The following is a 21749-nucleotide window of genomic DNA, read 5'->3' on the forward strand; positions in this document are numbered from 1 at the left end:
AATGTGGCAAGTTTTTCGTGAGCTATTTAACGAAACAGCCTCGTTATTCTCCAAATCAACCGCTCTCTTCTTTTCCTGATTGAATCCACAAAAAAGAGCGGGAAGGCCTCTAAAATCTCTCTAAAAAACCAATTCTAGCTCATGTTTTGGAAGAAAATTGTAATGGATTTTCCAGTTTAATTAAAAAACTATAATTTCCATAAACCCTCCCACGGTGGGATTTTGACCTATATCACTACTTTTACATGCAGTGTACCTCTGTGTGAAGAAGTTTTGGCTGCGCAAAATAAAGTTTTTAAGTTACTGCGTGTGTTCAAAATTCTCCTAGTAAAAGTATACATTTTTAATAAAAAGAAAGATTCCGCCTCGTCGTTTTCGAATCATGGAGACATTCTTACAAATATGATCGTACCTTCGCATGCGTCGGGACAAAAAAAAACCTACAGGTGATTTGATAATTGCCCTTCATCAAAGGTTTCCATTCGTTGTTTTCCCGGCCTGGCAGCAGTTGTTCGTAAAATGGAAACCATCCTAAAGTTATTATGGCTGACGGTCAATTTGAAGTGCATGAGTTTTTATTACCCATGCATTTGATAGCTAATCGTGCATGGTGCAAAATATTTATATCACATTTAGAAATCTGGCCAGAATTCCCCAAAGAAAATACGTCTTCTCTCAGTTTCTTGCCTGAGTTGAATTCTTATTCAAATTAAGTGATCATTTTCAGCTGTCTGCTTTAATTTTAATATATTCAGTTGCCGGCTTATCATTCTGTTCTGCATATTCTTATTTACTAACAATACCCCTGTTATCATCGCCTTGATGCATGATCAAGCGAATAACGCCATTCTTCCGGTCGTACAGAACCAAATAATTCTTCATCCTATGCGTACGTCACCGACTGAACGAGTTCTTAAACTTGAGATATTTGCAGTTAAAAAATTCGTCAAGAGATTGTTTTACTTGTACTATGCGCCGAGTAGCAACTAAATGACCTGAGGAAAGCAGATCTGAAGCTGATGTTCATATATCTGGGCTGAAATAAGCGATATTTCGTCAACAAGTAAGTCTAGCGATCAAGTTTTAAGTGTAGAAATTTTCTTCAGCGCGTTCTAAATTTATAAATGTTTCGATTTTCGACCTTTTGCAGGTCATAAAAAAAACTTTGCATTTGCCGAGGTATTATGTAGAGTTTTCATAATTTGATCATTCAGTAAACAATTCGGTTGCACCATCAAAACAGTTTGTACGTCAGGCTGATATATGAAGCCCATGTACGTCACTTATGATGATCTATGCTGTTTCACGCCGACAGATTTACAGACGAATATGGTCCTTAAGTAGAATAACACGTTCACAAAATGGAATTCTGTTTCCTTTTTTTCCACTGCTTAAAATTCATGTTTTGAAATGTGAGATCATTTTTTGGATTAAACTGTTACAAGCAACCAGATATCGAAGCTTTATTTTTGTTTTGACCGCTGATGCAAGCAGAGTAGACAAATCCAAAGAATCTCATTACGTTAGCTATTTGTATTGAGTTCTGTACTGTTCCCTGAGAATAAAGATAACTTTGCATTTAAGTTAGCACGATTATGATTCGGAGAATTATTTGTTCTGAAACAGATCTGCAAGTCAAAAGCTAATTCCTCGTGCACAGTTTATTTATAAAGATCATCCAATGTGGTTTTCTAAATCAACAAGCGAAAACATCGTTAGCAAAAAATATCACGCTACTCGTATAAGTTGAGGCAAGAAAGTATATATGATATTTTAACACTTCTTGAAAGAGTGATAATTTTGATAACTAAGTATGTTTTTTTTTTATTTTTACGCCAAATTTTGTTCCTTTACACAAAGTTTATGTTTGCCAGTTAAAATTGTATCATAAGGTTCGCTGTCTTTTCGACTGTCACTGCCTCAGCTGGAAGGGGACATGAATGTTTTATGATGGAAATAGTTCTTTCCGTGTCGTTAATTAAACAGTCGCACAGAGCGGACTGCTTTCTTGTCTTCGCCCTGACAAGTTTAAAGCTCGATTATGCAAATTCACATCCTCTAAGTTTTTGGAACAGGTGGACTGAAAGTAACCGAAGTCCGTTGTAAGTCTCTTTCTTCCCCATTTACTAAGCGCAAAGTTAGCTATTAAAAACATAATTTTTGGAAGAATTGTTTCTGACTCAATACTCCGGGCAAAAGGAGAAGAAGATAAATCCTTGAAAACGTGAAGAAAGGATGGACTCTTAAGCTTTGAAAAGATGTGGCCTAGTTGAACATAAAACAGTAAAACAGATCGCGTACATCGCTTGCCGGAGAGTTCTTCTTTAATAAACAACGCTAAACAATAGAGATTAACCGATTAACTTCAGAAAACCGGCGAACTTTAGGCCAAGCACTTTGTTGTTGTTGTTTTTTTTCTCAGAGAAGAAGAACCTAACGTCTAGAATGGGTCAGGTTTATCAATTTATGACATCGTGAACCGTGTTTTCATGGATAAGATCAGGTGTATTTAGGACGTTTTGACTGCAGATGCATTTGTAGCTTGCGAGACCAGAGACAGCAATATTTACCAATCTTTCATTGTGTTTGGCTACTATTTTAAGCCTGCTGTCCGTAAAAGAGAAAGAAGGAAAACGGAACATGCCTCTCAGAAGGCGTTTGTATGCCGAAGGCTCGGCCGTCATGAAAAGCAATCTGCAGGTGTTATCTTAAAATGAGAACCATTGTACATGCTTAATTATGCTGATATTCTTGGCTTTTTCCCCCTCACTGAAAACAAAAAGTTTTCATGTCTCCCAAAAGGGTCTCTTCCTGTCCTCTTGCCTTTCTGGTGGAACTGCAGGTCACGTGAAACCTCAAACGTGTACAGAGCACAAAGGTATACCCAATATTCAGTGAAAAATTATATCAGTTAATTAGACTTAACCTTAGCGATGGAGAGTATAAAACTTTCATTAGTCAAAATTATAGTGAGCAGAGGATCATAAATGTTTTACTAAGGTTAAGCAGAAAATCGTAAGAGGCATTTGAACGCAGTGAAAACTCCCTGACTTCCAAATAACATGAAAATGCAGTAGGATTTTTCAAAAAAATTACTCAATTTAAGCTGCAGCTTTACGCTCGCTGATTGGTGCCTTTAAAATTTTAATTAAATTGAGTTGTAAGGTATGGCGTATTTCACGAAGGTGTGCATCCCTTTGTTAAAGCATTAATTTTATAATTTTAGCTAGTTCTCACCGACATGAAAACTCCTTAATATTTCTTTTTGGCTTCAGAACTCGAAAACAGTTCAATTCTTCCTTGCCTGATAATAGTCTTGTTAAAACTTTTTCAGTTCCAGTCTTCCCTATATTCCAGTTATATCGTTTTGAGATTACTATATAAAACACTGTTTTATCTTTAAGGTAATGTTCCTCAGCTAAAATAACTATAAAGAGCCTGACATGCGCCATGTTTTGAAGTATATGTCAGGTAAACTAATAATCCTCGTGGATATTGATCATAAACGTTTGGTAAAAAATTAATCGTGGCAAGGAGTTTTTTTTTCTCTGTTACACACATGCTAATGATGTTCATTTCAATTTTCTCCCGGCTCTTTACCGACCTGTTTAGTTTTGAATTATGTTTAAATCCCTGATAAGCTCTTCAATGCTGACCGTACAAAACTGGAAAAATTGAACCTCAAATGAAATTTTCAATTTCCAACTGAAAAAAACGCAAATGGGAAGTCTCAATTTAATATAATAGGTTTGGAATATTAACCGCAATTATAGTCAGCTTTTAACAGCCAGGCCTCCCTTCGTTCAGATATGAAGACAAGCTTTGTATTTACAATCATAATTACCATTAGTTTCTGTAGACTTTTATTCGAGTGGGATAGCTTTTTTTTTTAATAAATTTTTCGACAACTCTTCCCCGAAAAAAAAATAAAATGAACATTTTGTCGAATTCAGCCCTTTAGTGGGGGAAATAAGGTTTTAAATGCGCCTTAGGAAATATCGCAGACAGCTGTTGTCTTTGTTAAACACCAAACTTACTTAAATGCCCATTAAAATTCAGGTTAACTGGCAAACCGGTCTCGTATTTGTGTGAGCGGTTTAAGTCTTGCAAGAGTGCAGTCGGCTTCACAGGGCGACATTTTACGACATTTGCCACTTTTAATCGTTTTTCCCTTTGGACTGTTGCTTGACGCCCAGAAGTCCAATCCAAACAAGTCAACCACTTCTGTGTTTTGGTAGGTTGTCAAGACATATATATTTCTTTCACGTCGAAAATTTGAAATATTGCGTATGACGCACATTACACCGGATGCGTGAAGCCACTTCTGTCGTTTGGACCAACACAGTTATGGAAAATCACTTGGAAATTCGCAGATGTGACCGCATCGTGTTCATCAGAGGCGAACTGACTGAATAAGCAGATATGACCGAGTTATAGCATCAAAGAGAGATTACCATGTGTCTTAAATAACCGCATCAATGGAAGAAAACACGGAAACACACGAACAACGCACAAGCGATGTTCCAAAAAATGGGAACGTCGAACACAGCGCTGAATTTGAAACTCTTTCGTGTTTTTTTATCTCCAAAGACAATAAAGCCCGGCGATGGATGATTCAGCTCATAAAATGGCCATATCCTTTTGATAAAACTGAGCAATGAGGTTTTTAAATGTATCTTTGACAGGTTCAAGGATTTGACCAAAGCGTGCGCTTACCATGTCAAATTTACATTTGTTGTTAATTTAGATTTGGTAGATACATAGCGGTTGAATGTGAGTCAAAATTGAAAGGGGAATCAATACCAAAGTTTATCGATATCAACAACCACCTTCGGTCGATAAACTTCGCCATAAAGAATATCTGTCAGTTTATACTGATCTAATAAAATTCGAGGACAAAGAAACACAGATGAAAAACGGAACAGTATTTCAGTGTTGCCCTCGTTTGAACAGAAGCAAAAATTGTGGATTTCGAATGATTTCTTCAGACAAACATGTTCTTATAAACAAGAAAATTAATTTTTGTATTTCTGTCAAATTGCCTTGAAATTGAAACCTAAAATGCAAAGGTGAATTCACAAAACAAATGTACCACATAATTGCGGAGACGTTTTAGTTTTTGAATTATTTCTAATAATTCTGTTTTCTTGGCTGTGTAAAATAGTCGTAGTTGTCAAACGTAGCGAGGGCAATATTTTAGTTTAAAAACTTGATATGAAATAGAATTTCTGATTCTTCTTTATCAGAGCATTATCGTATTCATTTTTTATCGGCTTTGTTACAAACTGTTAATGGTACATTGGGTTGGCGTAAGCCAAGAGCTGAAACAAGAAGCCACAAAAAAAATTTAAAAAGTTTTACAATTAACGTCATCTTGGCCATGTTCTTGGATGACGTGCAATTCCCTCAGCTTTACGATGCAGGTACCAAAATCATGCCGAAACCATCTCGATAACTTTTCTCTGAAGTGAAATGCGCATCATAAAACTTTAGCGGGTAAGTGAAGACGAATGCTTAGACTATGAAAATTGCTTCCTCATCATCTGTCTTGATCCAACTGTTTTGTTCACCAAGAAATTATTTCAATTGTATTTCAATAATTTAAAGTTTTTCTCTCAATAGTCAGTTTAATTTGTGTCGAAGTATGAACAGTTTTTGACCCGAATTCAGTGCCAATAGAGAAACTTTGTTTTTGTCTTGACAATTAATGATTATAAGCTGAAAGTATTTTGTCTTCTTGGTGCAATTAATGAAATACACAACTGAAACAGGATGCGTTCACGTACGCACATGTTCTTGTCGGATCAACCTAGTTTCGCGATGTTGTGAGAGTGGATAGACTTAACATTTTCACCAGAGTAATAGAAAATTGGTGATTATTTTCAATTTTCGTGTCAACGGTCAAAATACGAATACACGATTTTAATATATTTCCATGGAAACCACAGGTATTTGGATGACGCGTGACATTTTAATAAGATTTTCCCATAGGAACACCCATTAATTATCAATTGACAGGGAGTGGGTGGGGGTGGGAGGATTTTGGGTAGGGTTACGCTGTTTTTTTTAGGGGGAGGAGAGGGAAGATCAGTCGTAACTAACAGAGTATAAAGGGAAGGTTACTACAGGAAATTGGTTTCCACCTAACTGCCAATGACGGGGGTAGTAATATTTATTGTAAGGAAGAAAGAGTTATTAAGTCATTGAAGGGTAAGGAAGAGGGGGGATGGGGGGTGGGGTGTGGTTGTAGAAAGGATCATTAAATAATTTTAGAGTCTAAAGGCTCTGTAAGCGGAAATCGGGTAAATTTTATCGTGACATAGCCAAGATCCACCCGCTCCCTTTGGGCGATATATATTGGTCTTTAAATGATGCAAAGATTGATTCTTGAGACTTTTCCTTAATTCTGGTCTACATGGTTCGAGCGTATAAGCATGTTTGTTATATTCATCAACTGCGTCACATTAGCGATGTATAATCCGCTGGATAAGGATTGCAGATCTACTCGGTGCCAAGTTCTGGAAAAAGTGGAAATCGTGATATTTTCTTTCTTTTCGGCTGAGATGATAATAAAGATGATAGCGATGGGTGTTACTGGCAAGAAAGGTTACTTGCAGGACAAATGGAATCGCCTGGACTGCTTCATTGTGATCATTGGGTAAGGGCCTAGTAGCGAGAGTGAGGAAAGGCTTGATCACGTGAAATATATACGACGCGGGGGCCTAATGACTAGCGCTCAGGACTCTGGGTCGAGAGGGCTGGGTTCGAGGCCTAGCCTGGTCGATGATTTGTGTGCTTGGACAAAATAGTTTATTCTCACAGTACCTCTCTCTACCCAGGAGTATGAATGGGTAGCGGTGAATTGTCGGGGAAACCTACTGACATGCAGGGGTTACCTTACATCTTACGTCTCATCCAGCGGGGAGTTGTGATACTCCTGGTCGGGATAAGGTCCGGCTGGGTTGGCCACTTGGCTAAAGAACAGACTCAACCCTTACATGGGATACATTTAAAATACGAAAACGTGATTTTCTTGAGCCTGTTTTCGTGTGCGTTCTCATTCTATCAGATTTAATAATCTCGGTCATTAAACTCAACCATGACAATCTATGCTCTTTTCTTCAGGGTGATCGAGAAAGCCGTCCGAGTCAATGGGAATTATCTCACAATTATTCGAGCCTTTAGAGTTCTAAGACCTCTTCGAGCTATCAACAAAGTTCCAAGTATGTGAAACATATTAAAGTGAAAGAAGTTTTCCATTGATCAGTAGATAAACAGATAAATAAATAAATAAATAAATAAGCGATCTTCATCTAATATTTTATGAGTTTGATGATGTCAGTTCATTAATTAACCTTTAAAAAAAATGTTACCTAATGGACGAGGCTTGAGCGAGAACGTTTTTTCAAGGAGTCTCTTTATAAACATACCATGGCAGCTTAAAAGGTATTTTCTATTTTGCAGGTATCCGGATCTTGGTGACTCTCCTTCTTGATACCCTTCCAATGCTGGGGAATGTTCTCCTGTTGTCCTTTCTAATATTTTTTGTGTTCGGGATCATTGGAGTGCAGTTATGGCAGGGAAAACTGAGAAACAGATGCTTCACTGAATTGCCTGAGAATTCAACTTTTTTTACGAGGTAAGCTGCTTCGTTTCTATCGTAGCCTGGGCCGTAGACTTTTCCAGATCCGTTAAAAAATGCAATTTTAAAAATTTAGCGTCACATTTGGTAGCACTTCCGTAAAGGCCTTCAGATTAGAAATGCTGATTAGTAATGCGAGTAACAACCACAGGGAACCCATGCAGATGGTATTCATTTCAGTTTACAATCGGAATGCAACAAAATCACGATCTGATTGAATGCAAAGCCCCAAACAACTTACTGAATCTATCATCTTTTCAGATTTAACCAGTCGCAATTTTACCAACCATCGTTCAGTAATCCAGATTTCGTCTGCGCCACTCCAGGAGATGACGGAACCCGTTTGTGTTCTGATATACCAAAAGAAGAAAGTGTGTCCAAGGAATGCCCTAATTCGTTTGGGAACTTCTCAGCTGCGAATAATTCAGTCCCTTTCAACTGGAATCAGTGTTACAGCGTCTGTAAACCGAGCGACCAAAATCCATTCTATAACACAACATCGTTTGATAATATCGGTATTGCATGGATCGCCATATTTCAGGTAAAAAGGATCTACCAAAACGACATACATTGAAATTGAGTCATTTTTCCGAGCGAATTAACGTATTCAAATCGAGCGGCTCAAGTCGTGATTGAAGCTCATGGAAATATTTGACATAACCCCGAATTATAACGGTGGCCAATAGTGCACAGGGGAGCCATATATTTAAAGCAGCCTATATAATTAAAAATAATCGTTGAAACCGGCCTAAAGTGTGCGAAAGGGTGGGCAACGAGGGTGTGATTGTTCCTTGTTTTGTATCTGCTTGGTGTGGTTTCTTATTGCCCTATACTCACCGAAGTTGGATGCATCATTTAAGGTATACAAATTGATTTGATGTCAACAGGTGATCACTTTGGAGGGATGGTCAGATATCATGTATTTTGTCCAAGATGCTCACAGCTTTTGGAACTGGATCTATTTTGTTGTCCTCATAGTGGTAAGAGAAAGATTGTTACGAAAATATCAGACTTGGATAATCATGCTTTCCTATTTTATTCCTTCTTGTCTCTCACCAACTACCCTCGCTCTCCCTTCTCTCTCCCTTCTCTCCATCTTTGTCTTCATCCCGGTCTTTCTCTTACCCTGCCTGCTTCCCTCATTCTCCATATATTTCCGCTCTTCCCTCTCAACTTCTTTACTCCATACGATATATTAGGTAATGAAGCAAACGAAAGGCACAGTTCACGGACCTAGTTAATGCATTTTTGTTATTCTCCTCATTTACAGATGGGCTCATTCTTCCTTGTTAACTTGTGCCTGGTCGTGATCACCATGCAGTTCCAAGAAACCAAAGCACGTGAGATAGAACTGATGGAAAACAGCAAAGGCGAGCTACCACTTGAGCCAACAAAGCTGCTAAAAACCTTAATAAAGTATATACAATCTTTTTGCAGTTTCAAACCGCAGGAAAAAGAAGAGGTCCATCACCATCATCACCACTATTTTCATCATCATCATTTCCACCATCATTTGTACAATTGCTTTGTTCCGGCCTCTCCAGTTGTTTGCACCGATCACGAGGCCGCGTCAGGTGATACCAGCTTTTTCCCTTATGGGACCAGCCTTCCAAAAATTCAGGTTGAGGGGAGAGAAACGATCTGTTCTCACTCTAGTGTCGAAGAATCTCCGGTATTCCAAGATTTCCTTGCACCACCTTTAACTAGACAATCTTCCAGAAGAAGTTCCAGAACCTCTATCTGTTCGCATACACTTTCAATCCATGCTGAAACGTCCTCAGCTGTTTCCATCGATGAAATTGTTACACAAGCGAAGACGAGCGTAACGTTAAATATTCCTTCATCACCAACAGCAACTTTCTTCGCGCTCTCGTCAGGCAACAGTGCAAGCAGGAAAAATTCAACTCAATCTAGAAAAAGTGAATTTTCCGCGTCCACGCTGGTGTCAGCAGAAATTAATCCACATCATGCACGCACAAGTACACCAGAGAGTGAAGACGTTTCTTCAAAGGCATACAAAGAAGCCACCAAATCTTCACTTCAGCAGAAAGATAAAGAGCTCTTTAAATGTCGTCAGTTTAGCCAGCCTGCACATGCCAAGTTAGCTCGCATCCCATCATCCAAACGTTTGGACACCAGCGAACCTGATTATTACAGAGAGAATGAAGCAAACTCGGAAATTGTAAAATTTGATGCTAAGTCTTCGTTAGAAAGCGACTTAGAGAAAAGCGACGCGAACAAGGACCCACCATCAAAGGATTTGGTTAAGGTCGGGCAAGTCGATGATTGCCAAATCGGTGATGCAGTAAATACAACTCTCAAAAGACCTTCATTACAACGCCGAAATATTTCTGCACAGAATGAAGATGACATGTTCGAAAGCCTGTTTAACTTAGGAAAAAGTGCGACTTATGATGTGACAGGAAACCGTAGTGCATGGCAAAGGCTAAGAACCTTCTGTAGAAATATAATCGAGAGTAAACAGTTTAATTTTTTTATCATGGGCGCCATTTTGTTGAACATGATTTGTATGGGCCTTGAGCATTACCAGCAGGTAAGAGTTAAGAAGTCAAAATCTGTTCGAATAGAGGGTCAAGAGAGATTAGTTTACATGATTTTTTTTATAGCTGACATTGCTTAGTGAAACTCACATATAACTTCTCTCGTTATATCTTACAGCCTGAAGGACTAACCCTTGCCCTAGAGACCATAAACATCATTTTTGTATCCATTTTTGGAATGGAAGTGGTTATTAAGTTGCTTGGTTATGGTGTGACCACATATCTTAGCGAGGGTCAGAATGTGTTTGATGGACTCATCGTTATCGTTAGGTACACGAAGTTACATAAAAATAGAACAAAACTGTGTCTTCTTCGTTAAATCTAGCCACGATCTCTTTATCGTATCAGAACTGGGGCAATTCTGACAATATAAAAATCTTTAAGTTTTACTTTTACTGATAATTTTGCAGTGTCTGTGAAATCCTACTCACCAAGGAAGATTCCTCCCTTTCGATATTCCGAAGTATCCGGTTACTCCGGATCTTCAAGCTGGTCAGACCAGTTCGATACCAATTGCTGGTTGTCGTCAAAACTATGACGAGTGTCATGACGTTTTTCGGATTACTGTTTCTCTTCATATTCGCATTTGCTATCCTTGGGATGAACTTGTTCGGTGGAAAGTTCATATTCAAGAACGCCGAGGGAAAGGAAGTAACCTCCCGAAGTAATTTTGACAACTTTTTGTGGGCTATGGTATCCGTGTTTCAGGTACGTTTAGTCTTTATGTAAAAAAAAAATTCATTCGCAGGATAAAAATATTACTATCAGTTGATTAGGTTTATTAAAGGCTTTTGTTAAAGACAACGGAGTTTATGTTCTGAAAGGCGTTGTTGTCATTGTTGTTGTTTACTCGCCCAGGATTCTTAGATACATGAAAAACTGAATTTTCTCTTGAAACAGATCCTTACTCAAGAGAACTGGAATCTCGTAATGAATGACGGGATGCGTGCCACGAGCCAATGGGCAGCCTTGTATTTCATCGCACTGATGGCTATCGGGTACTATGTATTATTTAACCTACTGGTCGCTATCCTCGTGGAAGGATTCACAAATCCTGGGGTAAATTAGTGGAACTGAGTTTATTTTTTAAGATATTAACAGTAGCAGTTAAAGTTAACAATGGCATTTTTGACAGCCTCATCACACAGGATTAAATAGCGACAGAGGTCTAGATTTACAATATTTCTCGCTCTGAACATTGCTGCTCATAACAGCAAGCTAACCAACGAATCCTGTTAAGCTCTGGCGGCGCATTCGACTCCATAATCGATAGATCTTGGGCAATCGTTTCTTTTGAAGGGCCCCAGGATAGAGTGCTTTATTCCATTCTTCAATACATTTGTTTTCGACGCATCCATCGAAACACAAGTAAATTTTACTTGACTAATTAGCTTGACTTCATGCATTTTCCTCCAGAAAGGTAAAACTACTCCAAAGAACAAACAAGAAGTATCAGACAACAAAGATACACCCAAAACAGCCGTTAAAGAAGTTGAAAAGCCTCACATTTTGATCTCTAGTAAAGATTCTGAGGAACCTTGCCCCGGGCATTATCACCAGGAACCAATTCCAGAATTCTGCAGTCATGGCTTGAGAAATGCTTTGGGGACGACATTTCAACTGAGTTCGAACTACACACCGAGCCTCACGTTAGAAACGTTGGAGCCATTACAGGAGAAGAGATCCCCAACTGCTTCGCAGCCAACGGAAGCGAACATGACCATGCCACAATTAAAGCGTATGCGTCAGGCGTCAGCGTCAATTATACGAAAAACTGAGCAAAAAGCTCATAGGGCGAACTGGAGTTATGACGAACCCAACTTCTCGGCGCATAATAGAGGCTTCCTTAGTGAAGATAGTGAAACCAGAGGCAAATTAAATCTTGAGGTCTCTGAAAGAGAGATGAGCAACAAAGCTTGTGGTAAAACACTCGAAGAAATTGTCTCTCCGACCATAGCAAACAGTATGTCGTTTCCTAATCAATTGGAAGGACCAACAACGTCTCGATCTCGACCTGAGTCACCCCAGATGATCTTTCAAAACAAAAGCAGCGATGAGATGTACCAACTGCGGGAATGTCATCTTTCCGAAACTCAGGTACTACCAAGCGATCTTTCTGGAGTTTGAAGTTAGCCATATATTAAGAAACCACGTCTTAGGTGCATTTTGGCCTCGAAAATGTTGTTTGGGACGTGAAAGAGATTGGAAAGTCACTATCAGAAAACCTTGACCAGATCAGTTATAACTCTATGTCAACTCTATCGAACTCCTTTACTTGATCATGTTTTATTTGCATGAAAATGAGTATGTTATTTGCACACTGTCGATGATAAACCTTTTTAGGCGCAGTCCATTTCGTATGTGTTTAACCTTAAATTATCTTTCTCTTGGTAGAAGAAGAGTTCAAGGAAAGTTATCAAGACAACAGACAAAAGATCTGACTGGTCTCTTTTTCTATTCTCCCCCTCAAATAGGTAAGCTGCTTTTTCACTTATTGGCTTTGATTTCTCCAATTCAACGTGGTATTTCTATAAAACGTTTTAAAGTACATCGGGAAAAGCAGACATAGTTTGATGCTACTCTGGTTTAAAGATTTAATGTATGTAACCGTGAAGTTACAATTCATGAAGTCTATGAATTGTAACTTCACGGTTATATTGATTAAACCTTTAAACCAGAGAAGCATCAAACCATGTCTGACTGTCCACCTGGTTGCCTTGTAAACTTTACCATATCTTACCGGGAAAAAATTCTAAGAAAAGGCCTAATCGCGAACGCTTTCAAGCTGCAAACGGAATACAGACTTGCGTATGAATTAAAGATTAAGGTGACTTCGTCAACGAATTTAAACTCCTTCGACTTCTCTGATTTTTATGATTCGTCACTAGAAAGAAATTATTTAAAATAATTATCAAATGCTTGCAAAAACTTTCCTAAACAGATCACACTTCTGGATATCTACGATGATCGGTTATTTACTGCATTATCACTAGATAAAGCCATCTCTGTTTTCCTTCCTTATCAGCTTGCGCCGCACCGTAACAGCTGTGTGTGAACACAAGTATTTTGACTGCGTAGTTCTAGTTTTTATCTTGATAAGCTGTGTGGTCCTGGCACTAGAGGAGCCTAACATTCCACGAGATAGTAAGGTAAGCTTTGGTGACTTGACTCAACAACATTTTGTGACCATTCTAACTTTCCACCAACGAAATAGCAGCCGCCTTCATACCACTTCGAGTAACATTTATTAATTCCAGTGAATATTCATTTGGTTCGTTATCTTTTAATTTATCAAGATTTTCAATTTATTTTCAGAAGCGTCAAATAATCGACATCGCGATGCTTATATTAACAGTCATCTTCACCATTGAAATGTCAATGAAGGTACGTTTTTTGATTAAGATTCATGGTGTCAATTGATATGTAATCGATGATGGGTAGTCCGGCTTGAATCGTTCGCAAAAGTTCACCCACTCACTCACTCACTCACTCACTCATACTCGTTTTGCCCGTCAAATTCCTTTGGGGACCGTCCCACATAAAGCCTGTCAAGTAAGTAAAGCTCGTGATCCTAACAATGTAAACCTGAAAATTATATCGCATAGATCATAGCCCAGGGCTTTCTTCTGGGGCCTGGTACTTACCTAAAGGACAGTTGGAATATCCTGGATGGCATACTTGTACTTTTCTCATGGATTGACGTCATCATTACGTACAGCCCCGCCAATGCACCGGAAGTACTTGGAGCTCTCAAAGTCTTCCGGGCGTTAAGGACTCTGAGACCTCTGAGGTAAGTCTGTTCATTCCATTGGAAGTCACTTTACTCAATAGGCAGAACGTTCAGGAAGACACGGTCTGTGAAAGGGGCCATTTTATAGGCCAACGGTACATAGGAAGGTGGGGATTTCTCTGGGTGAGGTATGGAAAAGGGTAACGAAAACTGCAGTCCTCTTTCTTAAACGGGTGTAATGGGAGATTTAAGATAATGCCTCAGAGAAACCTCGCTTAATCTTTTTTTTTCCTTTAAGAGTAAAAGGTATCTGAGGGATGAAATGTTTTACCGTAGGTACACAGACCTGATTTCAATTTTGTGTGGAATGTTTGCTTGTCTTACACTTACTTACAAGTGGAAATTAAAAGGTTGCGGAACCCTCTGCGTATAATCTCTGCGTAAAATTCATAAATAACCCAGCCGAAAAGGGTATCTGTTACAGCGAAAACTGCTTTGGATACCGTGGCTGATACACCGCGGATGTAGAAGGTTCCTTTACATCGCTGATAGAACTTAGGCTTGGAAACGAAACAAATGACATAAGCGCTAATAAATTTCAACTTCATTGATGACCTCTTTCCAATTTATCAGGATGATTCGCCGAGCTCCAGGGCTTAAGCTGGTCGTTCAAACTCTGTTATTCTCCTTGAAGCCGATTGGAAACACTGTCCTAATAGCTGCCATTTTCTTCGTAATGTTTGGAATCTTAGGAGTCCAGGTAAGAGTAGTTGTTTTTAGGAACAAATTCATCGTTTTCCATAGTTTCTCGTAATGATATGACTGTCGAACCTTCCTAAAAATCTATCTTTGGGATACAGTTTTTCCTTTCCCATTCTCAACCAAGATACTTTTAAATAGTCTTTTACGATGCGATGTTATTTCATAGTAACATTTTACACACAAGGTAGAAAGGTTAAGAGTTTAAGTGGAATAATATTTTTCTTGTTTTATTTTCTTTCTTCAGATTTTTAAGGGAAAGTTTTATTATTGCGATGGAGACAGTGAGGTGAAGAACAAGGAAGAATGCTCGGCAAGAGGGAAAGGGGTCTGGAAAAATCGCATGTACAACTTTGACAACCTACTAAATGTAAGTATTCACTTAAATCATTCTTAGTTTTTCGGAATATCGGTTCCCCACGAGTAAAACATTGAGAGTTGGTAATGTTAAATGTTGATTGCCAATCGTAGCACAATATCAAACCGATTAACCATGAGATCTTTACCTAATAACACACGATGCATGGTTTTATACAAGTGTACAATTTAATAATCTGGTGAATAAAGTGAAACATTTTGTTTTCAATTGAAAGTCGTTCTAACCGTTCTCTAATTTATAGGCACTGATATCCCTTTTCGTGTTTTCCACACGGGATGGATGGGTAGAAATTATGCACCATGGTATCGATGCCGTTGGATACGACCAACAGGTGTAGTATTTGTTAACAAGTCTGAGGCTATCTACAGGCCTTCAGTGATAACATCCGAGGCGTGTAGTGCCGGTCTTATGCAAGTCATGCAATTTGTCCGATACTTACTCATTCGTCGAGATGGAATGAATATCTGTCACCTTAAAGGAAGCTTGTCTAGTCCAAAGGCACGACATTACGCTTCAGGAGCCTATTCCACTTACGAAATTAATTCCGAAAAACCCCAATAATCTGTTTACTACATGTACCCAAAGTTTAAAATTCAAATTTAAAATAACATTCTCGGCTCGGTAAACATAGGGAGGGGGAGGTGTGTCTGAAATTTTTTTGTTGTTCTTTATATTAGACGAATTTTTCTTTTTCAGCCCATCAAGAATTACCGCGAATGGAGACTAGCATATTTCATTCCTTTCCTGATGTTGGGAGGTTTTCTTGTTCTTAACATGATTGTGGGGGTCGTTGTGGAGAATTTTCAGCGTTGTCGAGAAAGACTAGAGGACGAAGAAAAGCAGAGAGGACGAAAAAAATTGCTCGAGAAGGCGAGAGAGAAGAGCCAAGAAGGTAAATTTAACTTCTTCTTTTGGTGGCCTTGACAAATGTTAGGAGTATTTATCATTTCTCTTCAATCAACGATCCTCCGTGTTTTAGTCTGTCCGTCTATCCTACTCCTGATCCTGGGCCCTTCTTTCATGCACCACATTAAGTCTTTAATTCATGATTCATTCACTCAGACATTTCGTCTGTCTTTTTGTTGGTCTGTCCGTCCGTCAGTCGATCACTGAATCAGTCAGTCAGTCAGTCAGTCAGTTAGTCGATCAGTCAGTTAGTCGATCAGTCAGTCAGTAAGTGCGTCATTCAGTCAGTCAGTTAGTCGATCAGTCTGTCAGTCAGTGCGTCAGTCAGTTAGTCCGTCAGTCAGTCAGTTCGTCAGTCAGTCAGTTCGTCAGTCAGTCAGTTCGTCAGTCAGTCAGTTCGTCAGTCAGTCAGTTGGTCTGTTAGTCACTGAGTCAGTCAGACTGAACCCATGCAATCCATCAGTGGTCATTCAGAAACACAAGTGGTACAGTAACTGATCTTTTTTATTTTTCTGAATCTTACATCATTTATAGAAGTTGACCGAACATATTATGAGAGTTACAGTCCTTGGCGACGTCATATTCATGACATGTGTCTTCATCTGTACTGGGATGTGGCCATCGCCATTGTGATTTGTTTAAATGTCCTCTGCATGTCCCTCGAACATTACCAGATGTCCGAGGTGAGAAATATCAGGAAACTGGCTTACTTTTGCTTATCTCTTTTCATATATTTCTTATAATGATCGTTCTGAACTATGTATCATTCATCAAAGAAATCCTTTACCCTTGTTTGCAACCTGGTAGTCTTCGATCAGACTGAAAAAAATTCCATATCGACTCTTAGAGATGAACAACGGATGACGGTTTAATCTTAAACTCGTGTTACTCGTCTCGCGAAGCAAGCTGAATAGTTTTATCTCATGACAGTTTAGATGACTGTGTTTATTTCGTATTTTCGCATTTCAACGTCTTACACTTGCACCAAATTTCGGCAAAAGACCACCGCTAAGGCCAGTTCTTCCTGGAGAAGATGTTTATAATATATTTATTAGCATATCCAGGTTTTGATTTTTATCCGATTTGTGGGTTTGTGGAACGAATGGGAACATCTTTTTATCGATACATGCCCGCTATAGAACTGTATATTATCGTTAATGACATCCCCATATGATTTTCATTTTCAGGTGTTTGACACTTTTGTGAATACCGCAAACTATTTTTTCGCTTCCGTGTTTGTGTTAGAGGTGATATTTAAATTTATCGCCTTTGGATTCGTGCGATATTTTAAGGATCGGTAAGTGTAGTTTCCTCGTGTGCAGGTATCAGCCATGTTTAATTTTTTTGTTCCGGTTTTGTTCACTAAGAAACGGAAACCTTCAGAGGGTATCAATGAGTTGACGATAAGAGAATGTCGATTGATATTCTCTTGGTTGATGGCTTTTACGACTAACGGTTAAAATTTTTCAATTTTTATGCCTAACAGTTAAACTTTTTAGCCGTCTTACAACTAACAGTGAACCATATTGATATTCTCCCCTCATCTTTTACGACGCCAATTTGGAAGCTTATCTCATGAGGGAGCACTAAACAACCAAATCAATTTTAGCGTATATGTGGTGTGTTCCCTGTTTTTGATAAACTTCACTGATTGAATCCGCAGGTGGAATATCATTGACTTAATTATTGTGCTTATTACATTGACCGGAATACTTATCTATTCCTTGAGCACCATAAAAGCCACGGTGCCGATCAATCCCACTGTTGCACGATCTCTGAGAGTACTACGAATTATCCGAGGTTTGTACAAGTTTTACCGAGCTTGATCAATTAATTTGTCACTCAAATGCAACATTTCAGGGTTTTTTTTTTTTACTAGAATCACTGAATCTACCTCTACCTCCTAGAAGAGGTGACCTTTGAGAATTGGACATAAGTGATCTCAGTCCCACTCCCAGGTTTTTTTTGGGATTCCCAAACAGAGATGAACAAAAAAACTTCGCGGTCGACTTTTTCCTTCTTCAGGACCCCTCTGTGATCCTTTGCAATGATTTTTCTTTCACCACTTATGCTGTGCTGAATTTATTATTTGTCCCAATCGACAAATGCATACACACTCCACCAAGTAACAGATGACTCGGGAAATGGTTTTCAAGGTTCTGAATCAGTGGATGTCAAAGTTCGGTTAAACTATTTCATGCACACAGCCCACTAGCATCACTTAATGTTCTGCTTTAATTTGCCTTCATTTCAGTGCTCAAGCTCGTAAAACTAGCAAAGGGAGTCCGCTCGCTGCTGGACACCTTGTTCGAGGCTCTTCCTCAGGTTAGCACAAAGATTATCAACTATGATTCTTAGCGTTATGTCTGAAGACAGCCAATTAATCAGCACATTTAATTACTTCGTAATCATTGTACTATGATAATATTTCTTCATTAAGACTGACCTCATTTCAATGAAAATGTTACCTTTCTTGTCAAGAAGTTCGTGTTCCTATCTGCTTACGAACGTTTAGCGAAATAAGTACGAAATTATTCCTTTCATTATTTTTCTTATTTTCCTCCAGGTCGCAAACCTTGGGCTGTTGTTCCTGCTTTTATTTTTTATCTATGCCTGTTTAGGTATCCAACTTTTTGGAACATTAGGTGAGGAAATAATTCATCCAAATTTCTATATTACAACATTTAGCATACGGTGCTTTCTATCGCCAATAACAAAGAGAACAAGGTACAAATTAATTTGTTTTCTTCGCAAAAGCCGTTTATTAAATGATTCGGAATAAAACTCAGTCTGAAAGCGAACCTTTCGTAAATTTTTTTATACGTGAAAAGCTCAAGTGAAGTTTTCCGTCCGTTTTACAGAGTGCACTCCCTCACAGCCTTGCCAAGGACTCGGTCCGCATGCACACTTCAAGGATTTTGGAACTGCAATGCTGACTTTATTTAGGATAGCAACAGGAGATAATTGGAATGGAATATTAGAGGTAAAGGAATCAAATAATTTTCAAATAACACATTAGTTTCTAAAAAGGTGATGCGTATATCTGACTGAAACGGAGTCATATCACTTTCCACTTTGTGTTTATGAAGCTAAGCAAGCAGGCCCTCATTATTAGCAGCGCTTCGGTTAGAGCATTTCTTCGCCCGCGGGAAAGTATGAGGAGGAGGCGAGCGGTCTGCAAGGAGTTCAGGGGTCTATTAGAGCCAGACCCCTGACAAACATCTCCCCGATTCGTCTCAAATTTTTCCGGGGGCAGAAAAATTAACGCGCTTTCCTGCAGCGCTGACGATGAGGACCTGCTAGAAATGTGTAGTGTAAAGGATAAAAAGGATTCGGCTGAATTTAAACACCAGATTTGCCCAGAACTTAATTTCTGAATTATTTCTCTTTTAAGGACACTTTACGACTGAATTGTTCCGAGTCTGCAGAATGTGAAAGGTGCTGTTTTGTTAGCCATTGCATAGCGTCGCTGTTCTTTGTGACGTTCGTGCTGGTGGCGCAGTTTGTACTAATCAACGTTGTCATAGCTGTTCTTATGAAGCATCTGAAAGAATCAAAGGAAAAGATTGCGGCAAATATGGCCGCTAAGGACTTGGAGAAGAAATTGAAACTTCTGACTACAACAGCGAAGAATTTCATCCTGGCTAAAGCTAAGAGAAATGATCTGTCTATCTCAAGGCGACATTCCGTAGTACAGCTCGGCTTAGGAGGAATAGAACTGACTCAGCTCAAACATTGTACCCCTACCAAAAATATTGATTCGTCTTTTCGCGCAGAGTTTGCCAAGGCCGATACAATTTTCCAGGAATTTTTGCTTTTACATGAAAATCTGCAAAAAGTGAAAATGACGATCTGCCGCACTGCGTCACACAACATTGAGGTCACGCCAACTCCTGTCACGCCATCTCTTCGTCAAAGACGAAATAGTTTCTGCGGGGTTAGAGAGCTTCACGACTCAAAACCTAATTTAGCGAAATTTACTGTATATAAATCTGGAGCCAAGCTTTAACCTAATACTGGTCTGTATTTGTAATGAGGAAAGTGTTACACGCAGGATAGACTAAAGTTCTTTAACCTTCTCTGTGTATCACTGTCAAAAATAAGTGATTCATTTTTCGAGGAAAAAATATTTAATTCTTGTCAGGACAAAGATTAAATCGCCAAAAAGATATCTTAGGAATGTATAATAGAATTATAAGGTGAAAAAAATTTAAAACACGCTATTTTACAAATTCTTATGTAACTGAGAGTGTTTTATTATTATATGTACATAAATCGATAGGCTGTGTATATAATTGGAATACACTTAAATAAAGTGACAAGCAGGCTCTTCTGGTTAAGCAACCAGGCCTTTTGTTTTGTTTAGACTCCCTCGAGGATGACGGGAATTAGCGAAACATATCGTGGGCGTGGCTCAAATGTCTTCGATATTCAACAAATTTTGGCCTATTTTCGTACAAAAAAATTATCTGAAATAATAATGATTCATTCGAGTACACGCCTACTCACCTTCAGTTTAATGACCTGTTTTGAACTCTTGGCACTACCATCGTTTTCGCTGTTTACAGTTTGGAATAATAATTTAGGTTAATTCTATTTACAAGTAACACATGCTGACGTTTTTACGAAATGAGATTGCGAATTTAGCTCCTTCTGAATGGGGAAAATTTTGTCTCAGTAAATTTTTTTTCATAACATTGTCCTAGCTAGTATTGAAAGAATTGATTTTGAAAGCTTCTGATCTTCCGTCGCGTTGTGTAAAAAAAAAAATACAAATTACCGAATATAGCGCATTTCACGTTTCATGATGAATATTTCCTTATTATGTCTTTCAGCAACTGAGTAAGATAACAACTTGCATGAATATTTATTTTCGACAGCATTGACAGAAATACTCATATCAAAAAATAAACAAACATGTACCTTGCTACAATCGATTTAATTAAAGCATGTTGAAAAAAACTTGATGGCTCTTACTATTTTGGACTTCACGGGTCGGTCACATATGTCTGGTTTATATGGAGTTTTATAGGAATTGAGATTTTAATTACATCACAGGTACAAAGAAAAAGTGCGATTTGGTTTCGCTCGAGCTTAGTAGAAATTTAGTAATTCATTATGATGATTATGATAATCCGTGAAAATCAGTTTGTCTTGTCTAGTGATAAACACCTGCTAAAAGTGTTCATTGTCATGGCAACTGAAATTGCGAAACGGATTTAACATGACACGTAATTAAAAACATTCAAGACTGCCAAAAGTTGGTAGAATTGAGGTCCCTAGAACACTCTCGACGTCAACAGCGGTTGCACTCATTACTTCGTTTGAGAACTTTTAAAGCATCTTCAAAATGGACCAGATTGAAGCTTTTCTGCACAATATCTCACGGATTAGAAAAAGAGAAAGTCAATTACCTTCCTCCAACGCTTGTACCAATTAGCGTTAGTGAAACTCTTAAATCAATGTATTCAATATTTTTTTATATCCGAAGATCGACGAAGACAAACTACAATAATTACCTCGCACGTTTTAAGGAGCGTTTGCATAAGCTTGACTTTAGCTCGTCTTCTTGTTTTGTACCGCACAGAGTGAATGGCCTTCTCAGATACATAACGGTATACTGTTTACATTCAGAAGAATGTATCTCAGAAAAAGCGAAATTGTTAATGATGTGTTTTCCCATACACTTGGAGGCCTTAGACAGCCGATCTCGAATGGTTTTATGGTTCAAGGAACAGCGATACAGAGCAAAAGAAATATGCAAGAATTATC

General features: G+C 38.5%; 1 protein-coding gene across 5 annotated transcripts; it reads left to right on the forward strand.

Moving 5' to 3' along the window:
* The first annotated feature begins 823 nt into the window (after positions 1-823).
* On the forward strand, positions 824-20880 carry LOC131789509 (voltage-dependent T-type calcium channel subunit alpha-1H). 5 transcript variants are annotated; one of them, XM_066170743.1, is made up of 28 exons: positions 824-1063; positions 2803-2878; positions 4060-4632; positions 6415-6658; positions 7126-7223; positions 7465-7639; positions 7904-8183; positions 8530-8622; positions 8913-10196; positions 10322-10473; positions 10614-10911; positions 11104-11262; positions 11620-12300; positions 12598-12677; positions 13229-13352; positions 13519-13587; positions 13809-13993; positions 14567-14693; positions 14940-15062; positions 15313-15402; positions 15768-15963; positions 16512-16660; positions 17165-17274; positions 17641-17777; positions 18232-18302; positions 18544-18622; positions 18839-18960; positions 19372-20880. In XM_066170743.1, exons 3-28 carry the CDS (start codon positions 4479-4481, stop codon positions 19984-19986), a joined length of 5895 nt encoding a protein of 1964 aa, XP_066026840.1. In that variant the 5' UTR covers positions 824-1063; positions 2803-2878; positions 4060-4478; the 3' UTR covers positions 19987-20880. The 5 variants fall into 5 exon arrangements, with proteins under 5 accessions (XP_066026840.1, XP_066026842.1, XP_066026837.1 ...); XM_066170745.1 differs by lacking the exon at positions 2803-2878 and having other exon boundaries at positions 4060-4234; positions 4591-4632; positions 19372-20879; XM_066170740.1 differs by lacking the exon at positions 2803-2878.
* The last annotated feature ends 869 nt before the right edge of the window (positions 20881-21749 follow it).

The sequence above is a fragment of the Pocillopora verrucosa genome, chromosome 8 (genome assembly GCF_036669915.1).
Source record: "Pocillopora verrucosa isolate sample1 chromosome 8, ASM3666991v2, whole genome shotgun sequence".
Lineage (NCBI taxonomy): Eukaryota > Metazoa > Cnidaria > Anthozoa > Scleractinia > Pocilloporidae > Pocillopora > Pocillopora verrucosa.